Source organism: Alosa sapidissima, chromosome 22 (genome assembly GCF_018492685.1).
Source record: "Alosa sapidissima isolate fAloSap1 chromosome 22, fAloSap1.pri, whole genome shotgun sequence".
Taxonomy (NCBI): domain Eukaryota; kingdom Metazoa; phylum Chordata; class Actinopteri; order Clupeiformes; family Clupeidae; genus Alosa; species Alosa sapidissima.
Genome location: NC_055978.1, coordinates 8,070,220 through 8,090,099, shown reverse-complemented (window position 1 = coordinate 8,090,099; position 19,880 = coordinate 8,070,220). Strand labels below are relative to the sequence as shown.

Here is a 19,880-nt window from a genome sequence, read left to right as displayed (position 1 = left end):
TTGGATTGATTAAAGGGACTGTGAACTCCGTGCCCGAACCACAACCGGCTACTCTTGCTCAATACCTCTACCGTGATAGTCTTCTTGAGCAGCCCACCCGTGCAACAAGTGTCAAGAAACTGAACAGCAATATATTGATAACGAATGCAATGGGCTATATTATAGCTGGCCTTTCATAGCAAATTATTTTTCACACCCGCAAAACCAAACAAAATATCATGCTAAAAATCAGGCCTATGAATAGATAACGACCAAAACATAGAAGCAGATGCAGACTGAGATTTCAATCATACTTACAGTGCTGTACAGAACACCGTCATTTTCTCCCGGTTCAGACAATTCGCTGAGATTTCGATCCCAGTGTAAAAACGGTTCAGCGCTGTCCAGTATTTCCATGCCTTCACCAGTTGATTGCTTACGAGTCGACTGTCTAACCTGCGTCTTCTCAACAGATGATATCAGTGTAGGCTATGTAGCAAAAAAGGAAAGCAGATATGCTACAATGTTGCCAGAACGCAGCGTGATAAAATGTTGCAGGAATCGGCAACAACTTTTCCTTCCGTCAGCGAAAAGTTGAATTAGCCTAATAACTTGAACAGTCTTTGCACTGCGTAGTCAGTTGCGACACACGACTCGGATGGCTTGTCGTTACATCAACAAAGCAAAATGACTCCCTGGAAAGACGACAGTCACTAGTTTGAAGAGGCAATAGAAGATTAACCCCGACGCTTCCTTGTTTATTTTCTCTGACTTGTAGTATGCAACCAACGACGGACTTTCTCTCGATTTCTTGAGTTGAGGTGATACCCTGTCTCAGACTAGCAGGAATTTGGGGGCGGGGAATGGGTGGGAGTAGTCGTGAGAGGGGCAATTATTTTAGGTGGAGCCACCCAATAGCATTTAGTTCGGGGAATGCGACAGCCGTAAATATAGCCTACTATCAAGACCATCACCACACACCCACAGTATAATGTTTTTAACGTGAATATTTGTCTTAGGAGACAACCTTAGCTAAATGAACAATTAACAGTGGTACTAAACTATGTTGGCTATACTTCGTAGTCCCCGTCCTTATTCTTGGAAGCAAACGAATCAGATGGGCTGCTGCTTTCATGCAAACAAATGGTCCAGCCGACTGAAAGATCTAAGAACCAATCAGTGTTAAGGCCGATTTCGCATCGTTTGACAGACAGCATGAACGCCCAATAGGGACGAACTTATCCATAACTTTCAACAAACTGAGTTGAGACAAGACTACTAAACTGACAGTGCCCGCCTTATACAACCTCCTTCAAAACAGAGGCTTCCAGAAGTGGCTCACTACTTCAAATAATACTTAAAACAAAATCTAAATGGAGGAGAATCCAAAGACTGCACTCAAAAATGTTAGGTCCAGCTGCACATGCTAAACACACACACTTGAATGGAGACTAAATTTTATATGAAATATAGATCCATCCTAAGACTGATGCAATATCATGTCCATGTGACAAAAACCATCAAGTCTTCAGGTTCACATCATGCATCAAAGAATGTTACATTAAATAACTTTTCTCTTACAGAAAAAAGGCACATGGACCCACAGATAATTGGAAAAAGGGGATATATATATTTCACATAATACATACAAGGACTTGGTTTAACATGGTCAGTAGAAACTGTGTCTAACATGAAATGCATGAATGAATGTAAATCAGATTTCGCAGAAACGGTTGGTCTTTGCTATTTCAGTTAACACATCCATATTCACATGTCTGAAAAGCAAAACCATGCAAAACAACCCCCCACCAGGTGTTGAAACCAACGGTTGAGAAACATAACCGAAAGATTCTGAGGATAACTCAAGAAGACATCTAGTCAGTTTGATGTTAAAAGTTGTCTATGAGCACAGCCTATGAAATTTACTTTTAGAAAGCGATTGGATCCTCATGGAGGATTGCTAGCCAAAAAACAACCTGTAGGATTCTCGAGACCTACTACAACACATTGCTGCATTTGGATAACATCTCGTACATTAGAAAAGGGGGGGGGGGGGGGGAATCTGTATTTGGACTGATTTCCCAGTGTTAACAAAAGCTCTATAACTTATCATTCAGAGACACCGGGGCAGCTAGTGAGTCAGACCAGGGCGGAATTCCTAATTCTGGTTTGTGCTGGATCTTGACAAGAACAATAATCATTGAAAATGCTGACATGTTCACATGATCCAAACAAAATATGGTCAGACCAACTGTACTTTGGTGTGTCAATACTGTGGCAGATGTGTTCGAGGCCATGGTGCTGTATGTTGGCACCCCCTGTTGGTGAACAGGGGGCATGTTAAAGTTACAATCTTGAAACCATCACAGCTCCAAGGACTTCAGGCACTAAACTTCTACAAGAAAATAACATGACATGGAAAAAAAAAAGGTCTTCTGATGGTTTACATCCCTCCAACAAAGAGATTAACTTCACATTCTGTCTCGGACATTGTCACTTAAAAATACAATGTTATCTGTGGAGAGAGAGGGGTAGAGAGAGAAAGAGAGTTCAGCCATGTATACGGGGGGTAAATCAAACATTAGCAAGCAATAGCCACGCTTACATGGACACTTTTTAATCCGATTAGAAATGGAATAACGGTTCAATTGGAATAACAATTCTCAAATAAACACCTCTCAATCAGAATAAAAATGCCTGATCCAATCAGAATTTTACTGATGTTAACGTTTCTGCACTGCAATGGTACTGTTACCACACAGCACATAGCTGTGCGTGTGCATACTGTACATATCTGTCTCTATGGTTCATACTGAATATCCATATTTAGGCTATTCTGTTTTTCTTATAATATATTCTGTTAATACACTGGATATATCAATATTATTCTGCTTCTACGCTGCAGATATCTGTATTCTGTACATGTTGTTCATACTACATAGCCATATTTATTCTGTTCTTATAAGGTTATAGTGGGGCTGTTAAGCTCAACGATCTTGCTTTTTATGAAAGAAGCATGAAACTTTCAGGGTTTGTTCTTGATGACCTAAGCTTTGATTTAAGATCTGGAGGCATTCTCAGTTTGACCTCTGAGGTCAGATAGAGGTCATTGACCTCTGTAATATGTTGTGACGCTACAGGTGAATGGGGAAAAAAATAATAATAATAGATATCACCATGAAACTTTCTCAGTTGATTACTCATGTTAAACTAAGAAAAAAATGTATTGAAAGTTTTTTATATTTTAATGTTTAAATATGCAAATTAGGCCTTATCTCCTTAAAAATGTGCTAATTTGCATTCTTTTTAGAAAACAAAATCAGATTGTCTGATAAAGCCAGGCTCAATTAGGGTTGTGCCGATGGACGATATCATCGTCCATCGTGATGGTTGACAGACATCACGATGGGAAGCAACCATCGTGATGCCACGCCCCCACATGCCAGTCACTAGTTGCTGCTGTAACAGGCTAAAACATTAAAAAAACCTTTCCCTGGAAATGAAATTGAGCCTACTTTAAAGGCTGTCAGCCAAACAGTTATCAAGTATTAGTCTACCGTCTTGTTCAAATAATTCCTGACTGTGACGTGAATATGTAATTGTCTTTTTGTAGCCTACATGTCTCGCAGGCCTATAGCCTACATTGGACGTAAAATATGTAGCCTAATGTTTTAGCAGAAAATAGTCCTATTGAATTATTATTGTTAGGCTATGACTAGGACATTCTAGCGCTCAAATATTTTTGCGAGGCTACAGCGAGCGCCAAATGCGTCCTTCTCCTCTGTGTTCAAATAAACCATTTCTTTCGTTAATGATAGGATCAGAAGGTAGCCTATCCGTCTTTCACTGTAAGGCTTGTATTTCATGCATTTAGCAAAAGTCCCAGACAACAACAGAGTGGTAGGCCTAATCGGGATTCGTTATTTGTAAAAGTTTTTTTTACTTCGCCCTCCTATAGCCTGGACTGCGCGATCGCAGCCCTTTACTTTCACTTCCCACCGCCTTATAGTCAGCATAGACGGTAGCCTGATAACGTGGGATGCTGCATAGCGTACTACTGAAGATTTTAAATGAGTAACCACGATAGTAGTCTTAAGTAGCTTTTTTGCTAGGCCCAGCGAAGGCTGGCAATGTGTAATATTCCGCTGGTTGGTGCACACGCAAGTGTTCAGATTGATTGTCTATCCGTCTTTCACAACGATTTTCTTGGAGCAGATCTTCCACACAACTTCGGTAGCCTGGTCAGTATGTCTCTCTTAGCTGTCCACTTTCATCAGGCCATATAGCCTATATAATATATATTTTTTTTTTATGTAGAAAATTATAAATGTATTTCTGTACAGACATATGGTAATAATAATAATATGGTAATTAGTGTTAACTACCCCCCCCGACGAAATCATTGTCCATCACGATGTTTAATCGTCAAATGCCAATTTAGGGGACATCGCCCAACCCTAGGCTAAACATATTTTTTTCATTTTGTTGTCATATGAGATGGGAAAAAAAAATTACTGAGGGGTTTACGGATATCTACTACTAATTCACCTGTACCACTGTGATATGAAATTTCAAGGCCCGAAATTAGAAATGGGTGTATCTTAGGATCTAAATGTGATAGACATATAAACTAAATATGTTTTTCCATGTTTCTGGACATGAGGAACTTATTTATAGCATTGATAGCACTCTAAGAGGTCAACATCATTACGTGCAGTGAAGATCACTGGCACAAGATCCAATGACTGGGCAAATCCAAGTACAAAATGTATCATTTCACCAAACAATTCCATATAAATATGGACATGACAAAAATGTAGCCCTGCTTGAACTTGAGCTCCTATCAAAAAGTCACAACTTGAACTCCTATCACAAATCCCCAATGTAACATTGAACAGGTAACATATCAGCATTCTAAAATAGTACAGTGAAAGTTGTTGTAGAGGCCTTAGCTTTTAGGGGTAAGAAAAAGGCCTACAAAACAGCTTTAGTCACTGCAATCACCAGCACAGAGTGCTGTGCACATTAATGCTGCCTTTTTGCATTTACAGTGCCCGGTACAACCCTTTTTACAACCACAGTGCACAAGCTCATAGCATTCCTGTGATGCCTCAGGGAGTGTTGTCCAACGTGGCTGCCAGCCTGCATCTGTATGGACTTGGTAACTGTGGGCTAGGAACCAAGACAAGGTTCCATATTATGTTAGCCTGGTGCATTGCTCTTCTGATGTGTTGCCTCAAAGCAGCTTGTGTAGGGGGGATGTTTTCCAGGGATCTTGACCTCTGGATAAAAAGTTGTTTCCTTGCCTCATTGACCTCTAAGCATGCACTTGTTCTGTCAAAGAGTGGGAACCCTGGATCTAAGTCAAATGTAAAATTCCATGACTTTTCTCTGACTTTCCCTGACAAAAAACCTGAATTTCCATGACTTACTATATAATGAATAGTACAATATAGCGACCAATGATTTCAGAGTACCCGCATAGAGGTCAAGAAACGTTTTTAGAGCGGGAGATGAGGGCTACTTAAAGAAGCCATACAGCTAATAACTAGATATACACCAATTCTGCCTGGAAATGTATTTGTATTAATGTATTTTGGCAAGTATATTTTAAACTGCTACAACAAAATTCCCTGATATTCCATGACTGTGCTCCAAAAATGATCAAATTCCCTGACTTTCTATGTTTGGAATAGACTTTCTAAAATTCCATAAAATTCCAGAAATTCCATGACCATGGGAACCCTGTAGATCAGCACCACAAAACGTTCTAGTTGAGACAAGGAAAGATCACTCAACTCTTGTGGCATATGCAACATTTTATGGAAAGCCTCTGTAACTTCTGGATATACATGCCATGTATCCCAGGCAGTCTTTTTACCACGGCCACAGAATGCAGATGTTGCATCACAGCCATTGACACAATGCCACAGCATTGTGACATGTCGGTCTCTCGTTTGTTTCGAATCTCTGATTGGCCGATTTGCTCGAAGTGTTCATGTCACCCTTCCCCTGCTGTTTTTATTATTATTGCCACCCCCCCCCAACTAAATACCCTGCTATATATATGCAGGATAACAGAAGTAGATGTTTTGCCAGTGATCTTCACTGCACTTAATGATGTTGACCTCTTAGAGTGCTATCAATGTTATAAATAAGTTCCTCATGCCCAGAAACATGGAAAAACATATTTAGTTTACATTTCTATCACATTTAGATCCTAAGATACACCCATTTCTAATTTCAGGCCTAGAAATTTCATATCACAGTGGTACAGGTGAATTACAGGATAATAGAAGTAGATGTCCATAAACCCTCAGTAATTATTTTCCCCATCTCATATGACAACAAAATTAAACAAATATTTTGAGCCTGACTTTATCAGAATATCTAATTTTGTTTTTTAAAATGTATACAAATTAGCGCATTTTTATGAGATAAGGCCTAATTTGCATATTTAAACATTAAATATATAAAAAACTTTCAATACATTTTTTTCTTAGCTTAACATGAGTAATCAACTGAGAAAGTTTCATGGTGATATCTATTATTATTTTTTTCTCCCCATTCACCTGTAGCGTCACAACATATTACAGAGGTCAGTGACCTCTATCTGACCTCAGAGGTCAAACTGAGAATGCCTCCAGATCTTAAATCAAAGCTTAGGTCATCAAGAACAAACCCTGAAAGTTTCATGCTTCGTTCATAAAAAGCAAGATCGTCCCTATTTGATCCCCTTGAGGATCAATAAAGTATCTATCTATCTATCTATCTATCTATCTATCTATCTATCTATCTAAAGAGCTTAACAGCCCCACTATTACTGTTAATACACTGCACATATTTATATTTAATTTATATTACCGGTACTGTAAACCACCTCCTATAAACCAACTGTATACAGTACTACTGTCTACACTGCACTATATCTTGTCCTGTCTATGCATCACCTGTCTATGTATATCACATTGCACTTTTCTGCACTTCTGGTTAGATGCAAACTGCATTTCGTTGTCTTAGTACTTGTACTCTGTACAATGACAATAAAGTTGAATCTTATCTCATTTTAATCAGAATGAGAGAGGTATTCCTCTCCGATTCTGATTTAACAGCCATGTATACGGTCAATCGGATTGGCTGCTCTATCTTCTCAACAAAAAGTAGGCAACAACAGCTATTCCGATCAAAGATTTTAAAGCGCTTGAGAGCACCTGATTGGAATAGAACGTACCCCATGTAAACAGACAGCACAATATTTTCAATCGGAATAGTTTAATCGGAATGACAAAAAAAAAACTGTCCATGTAAACGTGGCTATTGTAAACAATGAATTTTTTATGTAAAATGCCCTTACCTTTATGACAAAGAACTATAGTAATACTATATATACAGTATATACTATCTGCAATACCTCTATAATATTCTTGCTATTTATAGTGTTCCTTTAGCAGAGTCTTAGAATACATCTATATGTCTCAATATACTATAAGACTCCAATAAACTATAGTGTTCTTGTAAGATTACTATAAAAATTGTCCCAAAATACTATTCCTATAGTTCTTTGTTGGGGTAATGAAATCAATTACATGCCAATGTAATTTCATCCATGTACACACACATTAAGCTATACATGCCATAGCTAATATTTCTTACTCTTTATTTGTTAGCTTGCCAGAGGAACTTACCTGCAATGATAGTGGTGGCCTGGCGTCTGACGTTGTTTTTGTCCACATATTCTCCATAATCCAGTTTGCCCTCCACCAGCACACGTGACCTGAGACCACACACACAACAAGACAGTATGGGACAAGTGCAACGCGCGAGGTAACAGGAGAACAGGAAACGTGGTTGGGTCATTTGAGGGCTTCCAATTACTTTTAGGAGGGGTGAATTCATTAATCAGTTAAAGGAACACGACACCTTTTTGGAAAATGAGCTAATGCAAATGTAAATCAGGTTTTTAGGCCAAGTATACTTGCGTATACAAGGAATTTGGTCTCTGCATTTATCCCATCCATGAATTAGTGAACACACAGAGCACACAGTGAACAGACAGTGAGGTAAAGCAACTAACCCGGAGCATTAAGCTGCCTTGCTACAGCGGCGCTCGGGGAGCAGTGAGGGATTAGGTGCCTTGCTCAAGGGCACTTCAGCCGTTCCCACTGGCCGGGGATCGAACCGACAACCCTTCAGTTCCAAGCCCGAAGCCCTAACCAGAACGCCACGAGCGCATTTCATACACAAGGCAACTACTTTACATCAGTGGTTCTTAACTGGTCTGGCTTTGGGACCCACGGTTTTTCATTTCATTAAGTAGCTACCCATATATTTGTTTAGCGCTCAAGCCAACGGATAAGGTGAGCTACATGGTAAGACACTTGTTTGGAACATGCTGATGTTTGCCATTACGTTTGTGAAGTATTCGACTCCTGATTTTACCTTTCAAAGTACTCAACAGGTTTGTCTTTGACAGGGATGCTTTGTTTCCATGTGGCATTTTAGTTTTGATGGTTTCATGCTCTCATGTGCCAGCAATTCGCTGCACACCACACACTGGGGTTTCTGCCCCATTTTGTCCTCAATTTAAGTGAATCCACATCTTGCTTCAAATACACAGGGTCATACTTGCGTTTACCGCTAAAATTATGTCTAATATGACCGGTCACAAAAACATTTTCTATGTCCATGGCAATGACTGACAAATAAAAACGAGGAATAAAAAAACAAATAATATATAAATAAAAAAAGCAATTTAAGGGCAATTTCATGCAAAACTGTCACATCCATAACGCCAACTAAATACCATGGCATTGTGTTTTGGCGTTATGGATGTGACAGTTTTGCCCGGAATTGCCCACAACCACAAGCTCCGAGACCCAACCCGAACGGTTCCGCAATCCACTTTTGGGTCCCGACCCACAAATGATGAGAGGATACATACAATAACCTATTCTGACACCATTAGCCTAGCTTAGCATAATTCACTGGAAGTGGGTTACACCAATTAGCCTACTGTTCCCTTTTAGCTATAGGCTGTAGGTCAACTGTCGTGTAGCATTCAATGCTCTCTTTCCACAGAGGATTGTGAATTCAAGTACCACAGTCAATTTAGCAACCTTACATGTTATGATGGTCTTTACAGACAGTACTCAGAATTCAAAGGGTGCATAATCAACACTTAAAGTGATCTGATCACCATTAACACTTAATGCCGCTTTCCATAATAAAAGATATTTGACAAGATGCTAAGTGTGTATACTGTGCTCTTTTGTCATGTGGCCAAGAAATAGCAGAACAACAACAACTGCTTTAGACACATACTGACCCTTTCTTCACATACTGGTAGGCCACATCTCTCAAGCCTGGCTTGAACACAGAGATCCGATGCCACGTGGTTTTCTGGCTGATGTCTCCTGGAAAAGGAAGAGGAACTTGGTTACAATAAATAATCTTCTGAAAATAACTAATGTGTCCCAGTGATTTGCACAGGAAGTAGTTTTGTTTAGCAAGGTGGAACTTAAGCCATATGGCACATTTGTGGCATTTCCTAATATTTAACATTGTCTGCTGTTTTCATCATGGCTTTTTGCCATTCTCCAGAAGTTTATCAGTTCTCAAAATGACGCCTCTCTCTTTAGTAACATATCAGACACACAAAAACATTCACTACGCTACAGTGTAAGCTGCATAATGGGTGACAAATTCAAAGCAGTTTTCTTTTGGACCTCTGATCAGGTCATAGCACAGCTGAAAAAATATATTTTACCCACTGGCATGAAATGGAAGTACACCATAATCCCCCTGACAAAAAAACTGAATGACTTCATGTAACAAGGTAGTATCAAAATAGTACTCAGTATCAAAACTGCAGTTTTGGAGGAAAATAATCAGGAAATGCCATATTTTGGACATGAAAAAAACTATATTGCTCTTATATTAGTACATAGTACTCCACTTTACGGCCAATTAAAATATCACTGTAACTCCAGTGCACTGTAATTTCAGTCCAAAAACAGCAGCTATGTTTGTAAGGGCTCAAACAATTATCTATAAATGACAATTCTGACAGGTGAAGGTCAACGGACGAATGGATTTGCACTCAGTCTCACTCATATGCAACATGTGGGTGATCACTGTTTTGATCTCTTGCCTGTGTCTGTGTTTGCTCCTTCCCCAGAGCGCCACATCTCGTTCGTCGCCATGGAGAAGATGGTGACGGGGTTCCGGCCCTCCACCTGTCTCATGACGGGGTCCTGACCCACCCGCCCTAGTAACTGCACCTTATTTATGGCTGAGAGAGAAAGGGGAGAGGTGACGAATTAACCCCTTAAGGGGAGTTTTGAACATTCAAACAACTGCAACAATGTAAGGTTCTAAAATTCCATGTTGAATACAATGGAACCCTGATATTCTTTAAAACTTTCATTTCCCAACATTCCAGTCACATCGGTGTGACGCTATATCGGATTGAAAACATCAAGGGTTGATAACTGCCAAAATACAGAACATTCAATTCAACACCATTGTTCAATACAATGCTGGGAAGCTGGTTTCTACTATGCAAGTGTGTTTATGATTAAGTGGATTCTGGCAGATAAATTAGCATTTCATAGTCCTCCAATTGCAGATGAGAATAATTCAAGGGATTCATGATGTTAATTGTGCAATCACACTCACACACATTAAATGTGTAGACTACTCACATCGCTCTAATATGAGGCTAGCATCTGTCACCTGGTGCCGGACAAACTGTCTAAATATCTGCAAAAAAGGGCAAGAGCAAAAAGAGGCATTGCATTTTTTACATTTATTTTAGATTTAATAATTTAGCAGATGCTTTATCCAAATAAATAAATGGATTTATAATCATAGATCATTCATTATATTCAGTCTACTCAATAGGCTATACAAAAAGACGGCCACAATTAAAAAGTCTGGAATAGACAAGGATGGTAGGCTTAATTTCCAGAAGTTTAACACTTGACAAATTCTACTGCACAGTCTGAAAGATAATCCAAGGTTAGCTTCTATGTGATTGGGGTCGTACCTGAACTGGTGCGCTTCGGAACATTTTGAGAGGACGGACTTCGTACAGCTCCTGACTATAAACATAAATAAAAACAATCATTATCCATTTTACTATTAGGCTAACCGTTTAACACTATGACCAAAAAAAAAATGAAGTAAGTGCAAACCATTAATTAATTTCTGATACAGAATAACCTATGCAGGGTCATCATTCAGAGGCATTCGCCTATCAAACATTAGGTAAATGAGACGAACATTAAGAAAAGGAGAACTAATTCTGGTTAAATGACCTAATCAGCAAGTGCAAAGGGGTGAAGGCTGTTAACAGGCAAACACAATACTTTAGCCAACTAGCTACCAAGGCAACATCTTGATATGTAACGTGTAAAATGCAGCCACTGATGATCTAATTAATGCGTTTGGTATGCAGTACAGATATCTAACATAATTTGGGTGCAACTTTAATTACATTTCTGTTCACAACACCAATGAATAACATAATATTACTACCACTTACATGCTTACATGCAGAGTCGCGATGGACAACTCTTCTGTAACACCACGCTTTTTCCGGTCCTTCATTAAAAATGGTCCCCGGAATACTGTTCCGTTTCAGAGGATGTTCCTCTTTCATTAAAAACTGAATGCAAGCAATAGTCCTAGCCTACTCTAAGGATGCAACATAGACTGTATGGGATGCAATCTACAGGGGACGTGTGATAAAAGATAAATAGGCATTTTTTTCAACGAAATTGTACAATGTTTTAACTGTACATTTATAGAGAAAAAATTAAAATGTGAAAAAAGGAGTCCATTGTAAAATGTTGCATTATGAATGGAGCATCTATGAAATCCACAGATTCTGAATACAACTAGATGTACCGCAGAGCGGTACAAAATATGACCGCTGCCCAGTCCAGCACATTTTTTCCACAAAAATAAATCACGCTGAAAGGCCTATATGATTCTAACTGTCTCACTAAATTGCATCATCCACACTCAATTCTCACTGGTATCTGCTAGACAACAAGTACCAAAACATGATTAGTTCATAGATTTCGCATGTAAAATTCATTTTATACAACCCCACCCCCATCTTGCCTGTTCATAATTCTGAGAAATTCTTGTGTGCATGTGTGCGTGTACATGTTTATGTCTATGTGTGTGTGTGTGTGTGTGTGTGTGTGTGTGTGTGTGTGTTTGCCTGCGTATGTGCCTGTGTTTGCGCATGTGCATGCATGCGTACATATGTCTACTGTGTGAGTATGTGTCATACGTATGATTACTGTGAATGTATGTGTGTGCGTGTGTATCTGTTTATGCACATGTGTGCACATGGAATGGGTAAAGATGACCCCTGGAGGCAAACATACGGAAAAAATTGGTCGTCCTAGGCCCTACGGTTCTCAAGATATTCACAGAAAACTGTGTCTGCCCTACCCTCCTTTCGGGGGTCCAGTCCAGAGGGGGGGCTACAGATCAAAATGAAAAATTATGGTTCCATGCTATCCATGTGGGGTTACATGCCCACCAAGTTTTGTGTACCCCAGTCTTTCAGTGTCCCGGGAATCCTTGTTGGTGTACGGTCACTAAATGTACACATAAATTATTTTATTGTAAGGCCTCCCATGAACGAAAGTTCACAAAACTTTGCATGCATTCGGAGGGTGTCATAATGATCCTACACTTTCAATTTCGTGCAGTTTTGACCATGTCAGCCAGAGATATTGTGATGAAAACACCTAATTTTTGGCTTTTTAATTTTTAACTAGGTGGCGTTATACATGAAATAAGTGGTAATGGGATGGGTTGACATGCCCCCTTAAGACCAACATACAAAAAAAAGGTGGACCTCCTAGGCCCTACAGTTCTCGAGATATTCACAGAAAACTGTCTCCGGCCACCTACAGGCCAGTTGGTGTATAGTAACATAAATTAATTTATTGTGTGGCCCCCCCATGAGCGGAATTCCACGAAACTTGGCATGCATTCAGACGGTGTCATAATGATCCTACACTTCCAATTTCGTGCAGTTTTGACCAAAGATTCTAGAGCGGAGCGGCGGTCATAAATATAGGCCACTGTTTCTAAACCTATAATTAGCCTATGAATCCCATAAGATTTTCTAGCATGGTGGCAATGAGGTTGGTCTCCTCCACTACACTATTCCCATGGGTTGAAACATTGCCGTTTTTTAGTCCAATTAAATATTGGCAGCTACTTCAGTGTGTGGACATTAATTCATTCTTCACACTTTTCACCCATGGCTGAAGCGCTCACAGACTACTAGTACGTTACTCATATTGTAACCGACACAGAGATATGTGGAATTGTTCCTCTGTTTCTGTGGTATTTGTGCCCCGTAAGGGCCTGCATTTTGTCTTGTTATGTTGCTGAATCTGATTGAATTATAAACACCTATACAGCAACAAAGAGGAACGGCCAAAGCATTTGTTGGTGTTTGTTGCTGCCCTCATCAAGGGTTTGCATTTTGTCTTGTTAATGTTGCTGACTGGATCATAAACGGCCACAGCAACGAAGAGGAATGACCAAAGAATTTGTTGGCATCATTAGTGTGGAGGAGGTGGATCCAGGATACCAGATACCACTGCTAAGTCACCTTGAAGTGCCATAGGGCCTAATTCAATGAAACAGCGATAAGGACACCTTCTTGGATACCTGCTTGATAACCGCATTGAAATGTTCACAAGGCTACTCTGTTGATGTTTTTACACGCTAAGGTTGCTTTGTTAGTGATTCTGTTGTTGTTGCTTTGGTTCTTTGGTTGTGCATTCAGATTTCTGGCAGTACATGTTGTAAGGATCATTGTAGGTCAACCTTTGCAGATCCAGGGTATAACATGCGTCACTTCTTTGACTGCCTCCAGCCAACTGTCCATTGTTGCTCTGTATCTTTATTTGAGACTGAGCACCATAGAGTTCCTGTTTTATTGATCAACTCACAGAGAGAGGGGGGGGGGGGGGGGGGATCTCAATCAGAAACACTTGAAAATGAACAGGATTCAGGAATACATCATCAGGTACCAATACTACAGAGCCAACAGTTGATGAGGTTCAGTTCTAGTTAATTTAATTGATGAACACTTCATAAATACATCTATATGTCATCTATGTCAGTCTGAGGATATATCAAATAGTTATTGAGTGCAGTTACACAGTTTAACATAAAATACCCCTATAATCTGTTCTAACACAGAACCATGGATGTACTATTGGAAGTATTGGTTTGATAGACAGATTATTACTGCTTCATGTTTTATTGTGCAATCCTAGAGTAGGATAATCATGACTTGGAAGCACTTCAGAAAATGCTTTTATGCATTATATTTCCCTTATTACAAAGATTTTATAATGGTATTTAGTATTTTTTTTTTTATTTCCTGGGCACTTATCTTCATGCTAGCTGCACAAACATGAGGAGAGAACCATCTGAATAATTTTTAATTAGCACTGCTGACTGTAGTTTATACCCTTAATAAACGACAGTATTATCGAAAAAGTATAACTTACTAAATTACATGAAAACCACACATAGATTACGTGCAACATAGATTTCATGAATTTCACTCATCCCCTGAACATTTATCTCTGCATAATCTCTCAGAGAATAGATTCCATCAACACAACCCAAGTACAAAAATAAATTTTCTTTGTGTACACACACATATAAACACACACTCTCTCTCTTTCACACACACACACACACACACACACACACACGCAAACACAGCTGTGGAATCAAATGGGGGACAGGCATGGGCTCTTCGACTTAGTAAGACACCAAACTTTAACCTTTACGAGATAGACATGCCTAAATTCACTCAAATGAAGACACTTTGATGTTACTGTAATAAGAGTAAGTCCTGCATAGACATTAATTTACATTCACAAGCATATAATGTAAACATACAAACAAACCATCAGATCTGTGGTCAATGAATGTGCAAACCACTTGCTGCACATGTCTGGAGAGTCCTTCTATGATTTTATGTGTACGCCTGTGTGTGTGTGTATGTATGTGTGTGTGTGTGTGTGTGTGTGTGTGTGTGTGTGTGTGTGTGTGTGTGTGTGTGCGTGTGCGTGTGCGTGCGTGTGTGTGTGTGTGTGATTATTTCAGCACATTCTTTATCCGTTCAATAGTCCAAGCAGACGTCTTTCACTACATGTGCACATGTGTGTTCTTCAGGTGGGACGTGGAACAGAGTTCTCTACACACCTAACACAAACTCACACACTGCTAGCAGACTGTCATAGTCACTGTGTGACACTGGAATGCACTGAATTCCTGGAATGAAAGACAAGAGGTGTGGCTTGTGACCTATAGGCCGGAGTCAGCCAATAGCAGTGGTGTTGAGGTGGGTGCTGAGCCAATCAGGGCTCAGTTTAGGGCTGTCGAAGCACCAATGAGTGGAGCTGTGAGAGAAGGCGCTGGGCTGGTAGACTGATGGGGTAGTGGGGAGGCAACTTCTCCACAAACCCTGATGCTTTTACATAGTACCTACAGATGAGAGAGGAGGAGGAGATGAAGTGTAAGTATATATAAGTATATATACTCTTTTGATCCCATGAGGGAAATTTGCATTTATCCCAATCCGTGAAACACACTCAGCACACAGTGAACAACACTAATCCTGACGCAGTGAGCTGCCTGCTACAGCGGCGCTCGGGGAGCAGTGAGGGGTTAGGTGCCTTGGTCAAGGGCACTTCAGCCGTGCCTACTGGTCGGGGTTCAAACCAGCAACCCTCCAGTTGCAAGTACGAAGTCCTAACCAGTAGGCCACGGCTGCCCCATAAGATGAGAGGAGAGGAGAAGGGGGGGGGGGAGAAGAGGAGGTGAGGGGAGACAAGAGGAGATAAGAGGATAGGAAAAGAAGAGGAGAGGAAAGGAGTGGAGAGGAAAGGATGAGGTGATGAGAAGGAGAGGAAAGGAGAAGAGGAGAGGAGTGAGGAAAATGGGAGACGAGTGAAAAGGAGAAGAGAGGAGAGGAGAAGACAGGAGGAGATGGGAGGAGTGGAGAGAGGAAGAAAGAGGAGGTGATGAGAAGTAAGAGAAAAGAGAGTAGAGACGCAACATTAAAACAATAAAAAGGATCTGTGACATATGGTACTTGAGAAAAGTCAATTACTTAAACTAACTTAAAAATATTTAAGGATCCAGTTTCAACATTAGATGCATACACTTAAACTTGTTCCAGTGTGTGTGTGTGTGTGTGTGTGTGTGTGTGTGTGTGTGTGTGTGTGTGTGTGTCCTCCAGTGGCTCACCTGAACTCCTCTCTGAACTCGGACCTGATGAACTCGCTCAGGATGCGGCTGTACTGAAGGCAGGCCACGAGCACCCGGCAGCGCTGGTAGAGCAGAACCGCCTGGGACGGGCTCAGAGTGGCCTGGGAACTGGACAGAGCCAGAACCACCTGATGCGTCTGGTAGCCCACAAAGTGGACCTGTGGAAAAGAGAGAGAATAAAGATGGATAGAGAGAGAGAGAGAGAGAGAAGTAATCAGAATAGACCCTATCTCTTGATAGATGCACATGCAATGTAATGGCAATGTAAGAGGCAATAAAACAGTCCAACATTGTTGGTAACATTGTGCCAAAAATGCCAGATGATAAAACCCTTAAGGTTTCCATATGAATGAATCTAAATGCTGTAGGAGTAGTGGAATCTGTGGCATGGATTGAGCGCTAGTGTGTTGGATCCCCTGCTCTCTGTCACATATCTGGTTGTGTAAACGTAACTCTGAGCCTATAGAGTTTCCCTCCTGCAGAGCTACCATCAATCCATATTACACAACTGATCCTCCAGGCCGGATGGTGTTACAGTACAGTAAAGATCAGGATTAGCTAAGACAAACACGTTTGTGTGAGATGAGACATCTACTACACGCATGGTTATACATCAGGAAAGGGTCAGATACAAGATAGGAGGTTGCGCATTAGGATAAGAGAGAGACTTAGAGAGACAGGAAGAGACACAGCACTACACTTTGGCTTACAGTGGAAGGCTGAGGCTTTAGAGTTTTCAACACCCAGCCAACAGTCAGGAAGTGTTCCATGCTTGGTGTACGGCTAGCCTTTAGGGACAAAAAAGAACAGTGCAACAATGAGTATAAAAAGACCAAAAAGTCAAACGAAAGTCATATATATAAGGCCCAAGCATACAGTATAGGACTTTGAGAAGAAGGCTGAAGTGACAAAAAGTGTAACACCAATTTAATTAGTTCTTCTTGATGATATATGATGCATTTGTTTGTTTACAGCACAGCATATGTGTGTGTGTGTGTGTGTGTGTGTGTGAGTGTGTGTGTGTGTGTGTGTGTGTGTGTGTGTGTGTGTGTGTGTGTGTTTGTAATAGTGGGAATAGTGAGATTCCCTACCTCTTGACAAAGCACTATGATCTCAAAGAGCAGAGCAGCAGCCACAGCGAGATACTCAGCCTGCAAGATCTGCATCTGAAAGAGATAGAGATGATACACAACCAGAGTGAGCCAGATACACTGATAAAGCAGAAAAATGAAATAAATAAATAAAATAAAGCCATTAAATGGTAATAAATAAAACCACCAATAAACAAGAGAATCATCAGGTAGTTTGTTGATAATTTGAGCATCTGTAGATAAAGTGTAACCAGTGTAACCATAACAACCCTATGGAAAGTGAAAGTGAAATCATCACTACATAAACGGAAACTTTTTAGCACAAACCTGTGCAGGTATAGAAAATAACAAAACAACTCTGAACAGCACACCACCCTTCGGTCTACACAGTCCTGTCCTCCTCACTCACCTCTGTGCGTTTGTTTGTGCTGTGCTCCATCTCCGCTGAGTCCGAGGCCTGCGGGTCCGGCTCACACATCAGGGCTAGCAGTAGCCTCGCCATTAGCGCCCCCCTGCAGAGGCAGCATGAAAACAACCCAATAGAGCTCTTTTACCAATGAATAAACAAAGGAATTGAGGCCCTCCTGTATGAAGATGGCATGTAGTCAGTATTTTTCATCCACTGGGGACCGCAAGCTATCCCAAGTGGTCCGTGAGCAGACGTGGTAAAATATAATATAGATGAGTTGTTTGCCATATTCAATATGTGTTTCTTTTTTATTGGTTAAGTGGTCCTACGTCTGAAAAAGTTTGAGAAACACTGACCTAGACCCATTTTGATGAGCACCCTGTAGTTTTACTGCAACAACAAAGCCTCCCCTTTCTTCAAACTCATTTTGATGCTATACTGATTTATAATACGGAGAATAAAGTCTCTGAAATTGTCAGTGTTATTATAACCTATTATAAATTTATTATGACAAGCCCCTTGATTGCCCATCCCACTCACTGATTGGCTGTCAGCATGCTGAGTCTGGCTGGCTCCACCTCCATCTCCCTGAACATGAGACTGAGGGTCTGGACAATGAGAGTGCACAACCTGGACACACACACACACACACACACACACACACACACATACCAAACAGTCTCAATCAGTACAGCAGCGATTTTGCTGAAAACCAAATAGTTTATGATACAAATACTTTGCTAAGTACTGTACATTTAGTGCATTGTAGCTACAAAGTCATTGCTTTAGTTTATTGAGTGGCTGAAACCAAAAATGAATCCCTGAGATATTCAACGGACTTATCCTGTCATATAAAAGCTTACACTTAACGGTGCTATTTTGATGTAAAATAATTGTTTAAGGTGCAGTGCAGAGAGGCTACCACTGGGCGGCAGTGTAGAGCTGATAAACAAGCTCAACCTCATCTGACTGGCATATAAGTATAAGTATATATACTCTTTTGATCCTGTGAGGGAAATTTGGTCTCTGCACTTATCCCAATCCGTGAATTAGCGAAACACACTCAGCACACAGTGAGGTGAAGCACACACTAATCCCAGCGCAGTGAGCTGCCTGCTACAGCGGTGCTCGGGGAGCAGTGAGGGGTCAGGTGCCTTGCTCAAGGGCACTTCAGCCATTCCTACTGTTCGGGGTTCGAACCAGCAACCCTTCGGTTACAAGTCCGAAGCCCTAACCAGTAGGCCACGGCTGCCCCTAACATTGAGGACATTGGCTCCCAGCAAGTGGGAGTCAGACTTTACACCACTACTACTTCTTAATCCAGTTGTGCAAAAAGGAAAGCAGCTTAAAATCTCACAGATCAAGCCCTTGCACTTACAAATGTATGCAGCCTCCGTAAGAATAGAGCTGGCGGTACTAGTGTACAGCTATTTTTGGTTTACCATAGAGGTTTGACCTGATGGGGTCAGTATCTAAAGCTTCAGTTATGCTTCTGCGTCGAATCGATGCATATCTAAGCAAGAAAAAGCCCAACAAATAACATTGATATTTAAACATGGCAGTCTATGGAATTTGCCACTCTAGCTACCGTTTTGATGGTGATCTATGCAGACACAGGGCACGCAGAACTGAAAAAGATTCAACACAGAAGCATAAATAAATAAGCGTTTAGGCCGACTGGAACACACACACACACACACACACACACACACACACACACACACACATACACACACACACACACACACACACATTTATAAATAAAGCATAACTAAATAAGCCTTTAGGCCGATTGGTAGGGAGACTCACAGCAGTCTGTCCGTGGTGGTGACTCCAGGGTCAGTCTCGTGCAGGAAGTGGGCCAGTGTTTTCACCAGAAAGGGACACAAGTCACTTGACTATGAGACAAAATAAGACATATATGGAGGCTATGAAGTTTTAACTGGAGTCATTTCTTAAATAACACTGAACACACACACACACACACACACACATACACAGATACACATACACACACTGAAGTACAAATGTAAAATGCTGTACATGCTGTATAATCTAAAATACACTAT

At 40.6% G+C, this 19,880-nt stretch overlaps 3 protein-coding genes across 4 annotated transcripts in view; all 3 read right to left on the bottom strand.

The window, feature by feature from the left end:
* The window catches only part of creb3l2 (cAMP responsive element binding protein 3-like 2), a 35,379-nt gene extending 34,542 nt beyond the window's left edge, over positions 1–837 (bottom strand). The window contains exon 1 of the mRNA XM_042078127.1: positions 298–837. Coding sequence (XP_041934061.1) covers positions 298–396 — 99 coding nt within the window. The 5' untranslated portion in view covers positions 397–837. The remainder of the gene's footprint in view (positions 1–297) is intronic.
* A 749-nt stretch (positions 838–1,586) lies between these two features.
* ssbp1 (single-stranded DNA binding protein 1) lies at positions 1,587–11,610 on the bottom strand. 2 transcript variants are annotated; one of them, XM_042078128.1, is made up of 7 exons: positions 11,525–11,610; positions 11,027–11,081; positions 10,683–10,740; positions 10,130–10,270; positions 9,305–9,392; positions 7,665–7,753; positions 1,587–2,494 (listed from the first exon to the last, which is right to left on the bottom strand). In XM_042078128.1, exons 1-7 carry the CDS (start codon positions 11,587–11,589, stop codon positions 2,451–2,453), a joined length of 540 nt encoding a protein of 179 aa, XP_041934062.1. In that variant the 5' UTR covers positions 11,590–11,610; the 3' UTR covers positions 1,587–2,450. The 2 variants fall into 2 exon arrangements, with proteins under 2 accessions (XP_041934062.1, XP_041934063.1); XM_042078129.1 differs by having other exon boundaries at positions 11,533–11,572.
* A 2,374-nt stretch (positions 11,611–13,984) lies between these two features.
* Positions 13,985–19,880, bottom strand: part of c22h12orf56 (chromosome 22 C12orf56 homolog) — a 31,133-nt gene continuing 25,237 nt past the window's right edge. Inside the window, exons 7-13 of the mRNA XM_042079402.1 lie at positions 19,621–19,709; positions 18,352–18,441; positions 17,812–17,914; positions 17,403–17,477; positions 17,022–17,099; positions 16,291–16,469; positions 13,985–15,525 (exon numbers count right to left, since the gene is read on the bottom strand). Coding sequence (XP_041935336.1) covers positions 15,411–15,525; positions 16,291–16,469; positions 17,022–17,099; positions 17,403–17,477; positions 17,812–17,914; positions 18,352–18,441; positions 19,621–19,709 — 729 coding nt within the window. The 3' untranslated portion in view covers positions 13,985–15,410. The remainder of the gene's footprint in view (positions 15,526–16,290; positions 16,470–17,021; positions 17,100–17,402; positions 17,478–17,811; positions 17,915–18,351; positions 18,442–19,620; positions 19,710–19,880) is intronic.

What these genes read in the sequence shown, in the direction of transcription:
- ssbp1 (XM_042078128.1), bottom strand. Translation starts at nt 11,589, where the DNA reads ATGAAGGACCGGAAAAAGCGTGGTGTTACAGAAGAGTTGTCCATCGCG. An exon ending in TAGCCTCATATTAGAGCGAT is followed by an intron (nt 10,271 to 10,682) that starts GTGAGTAGTCTA and finishes TTTCTCTCTCAG; the next exon opens with CCATAAATAAGGTGCAGTTA. An exon ending in TACCAGTATGTGAAGAAAGG is followed by an intron (nt 7,754 to 9,304) that starts GTCAGTATGTGT and finishes GTGTGGTCTCAG; the next exon opens with GTCACGTGTGCTGGTGGAGG.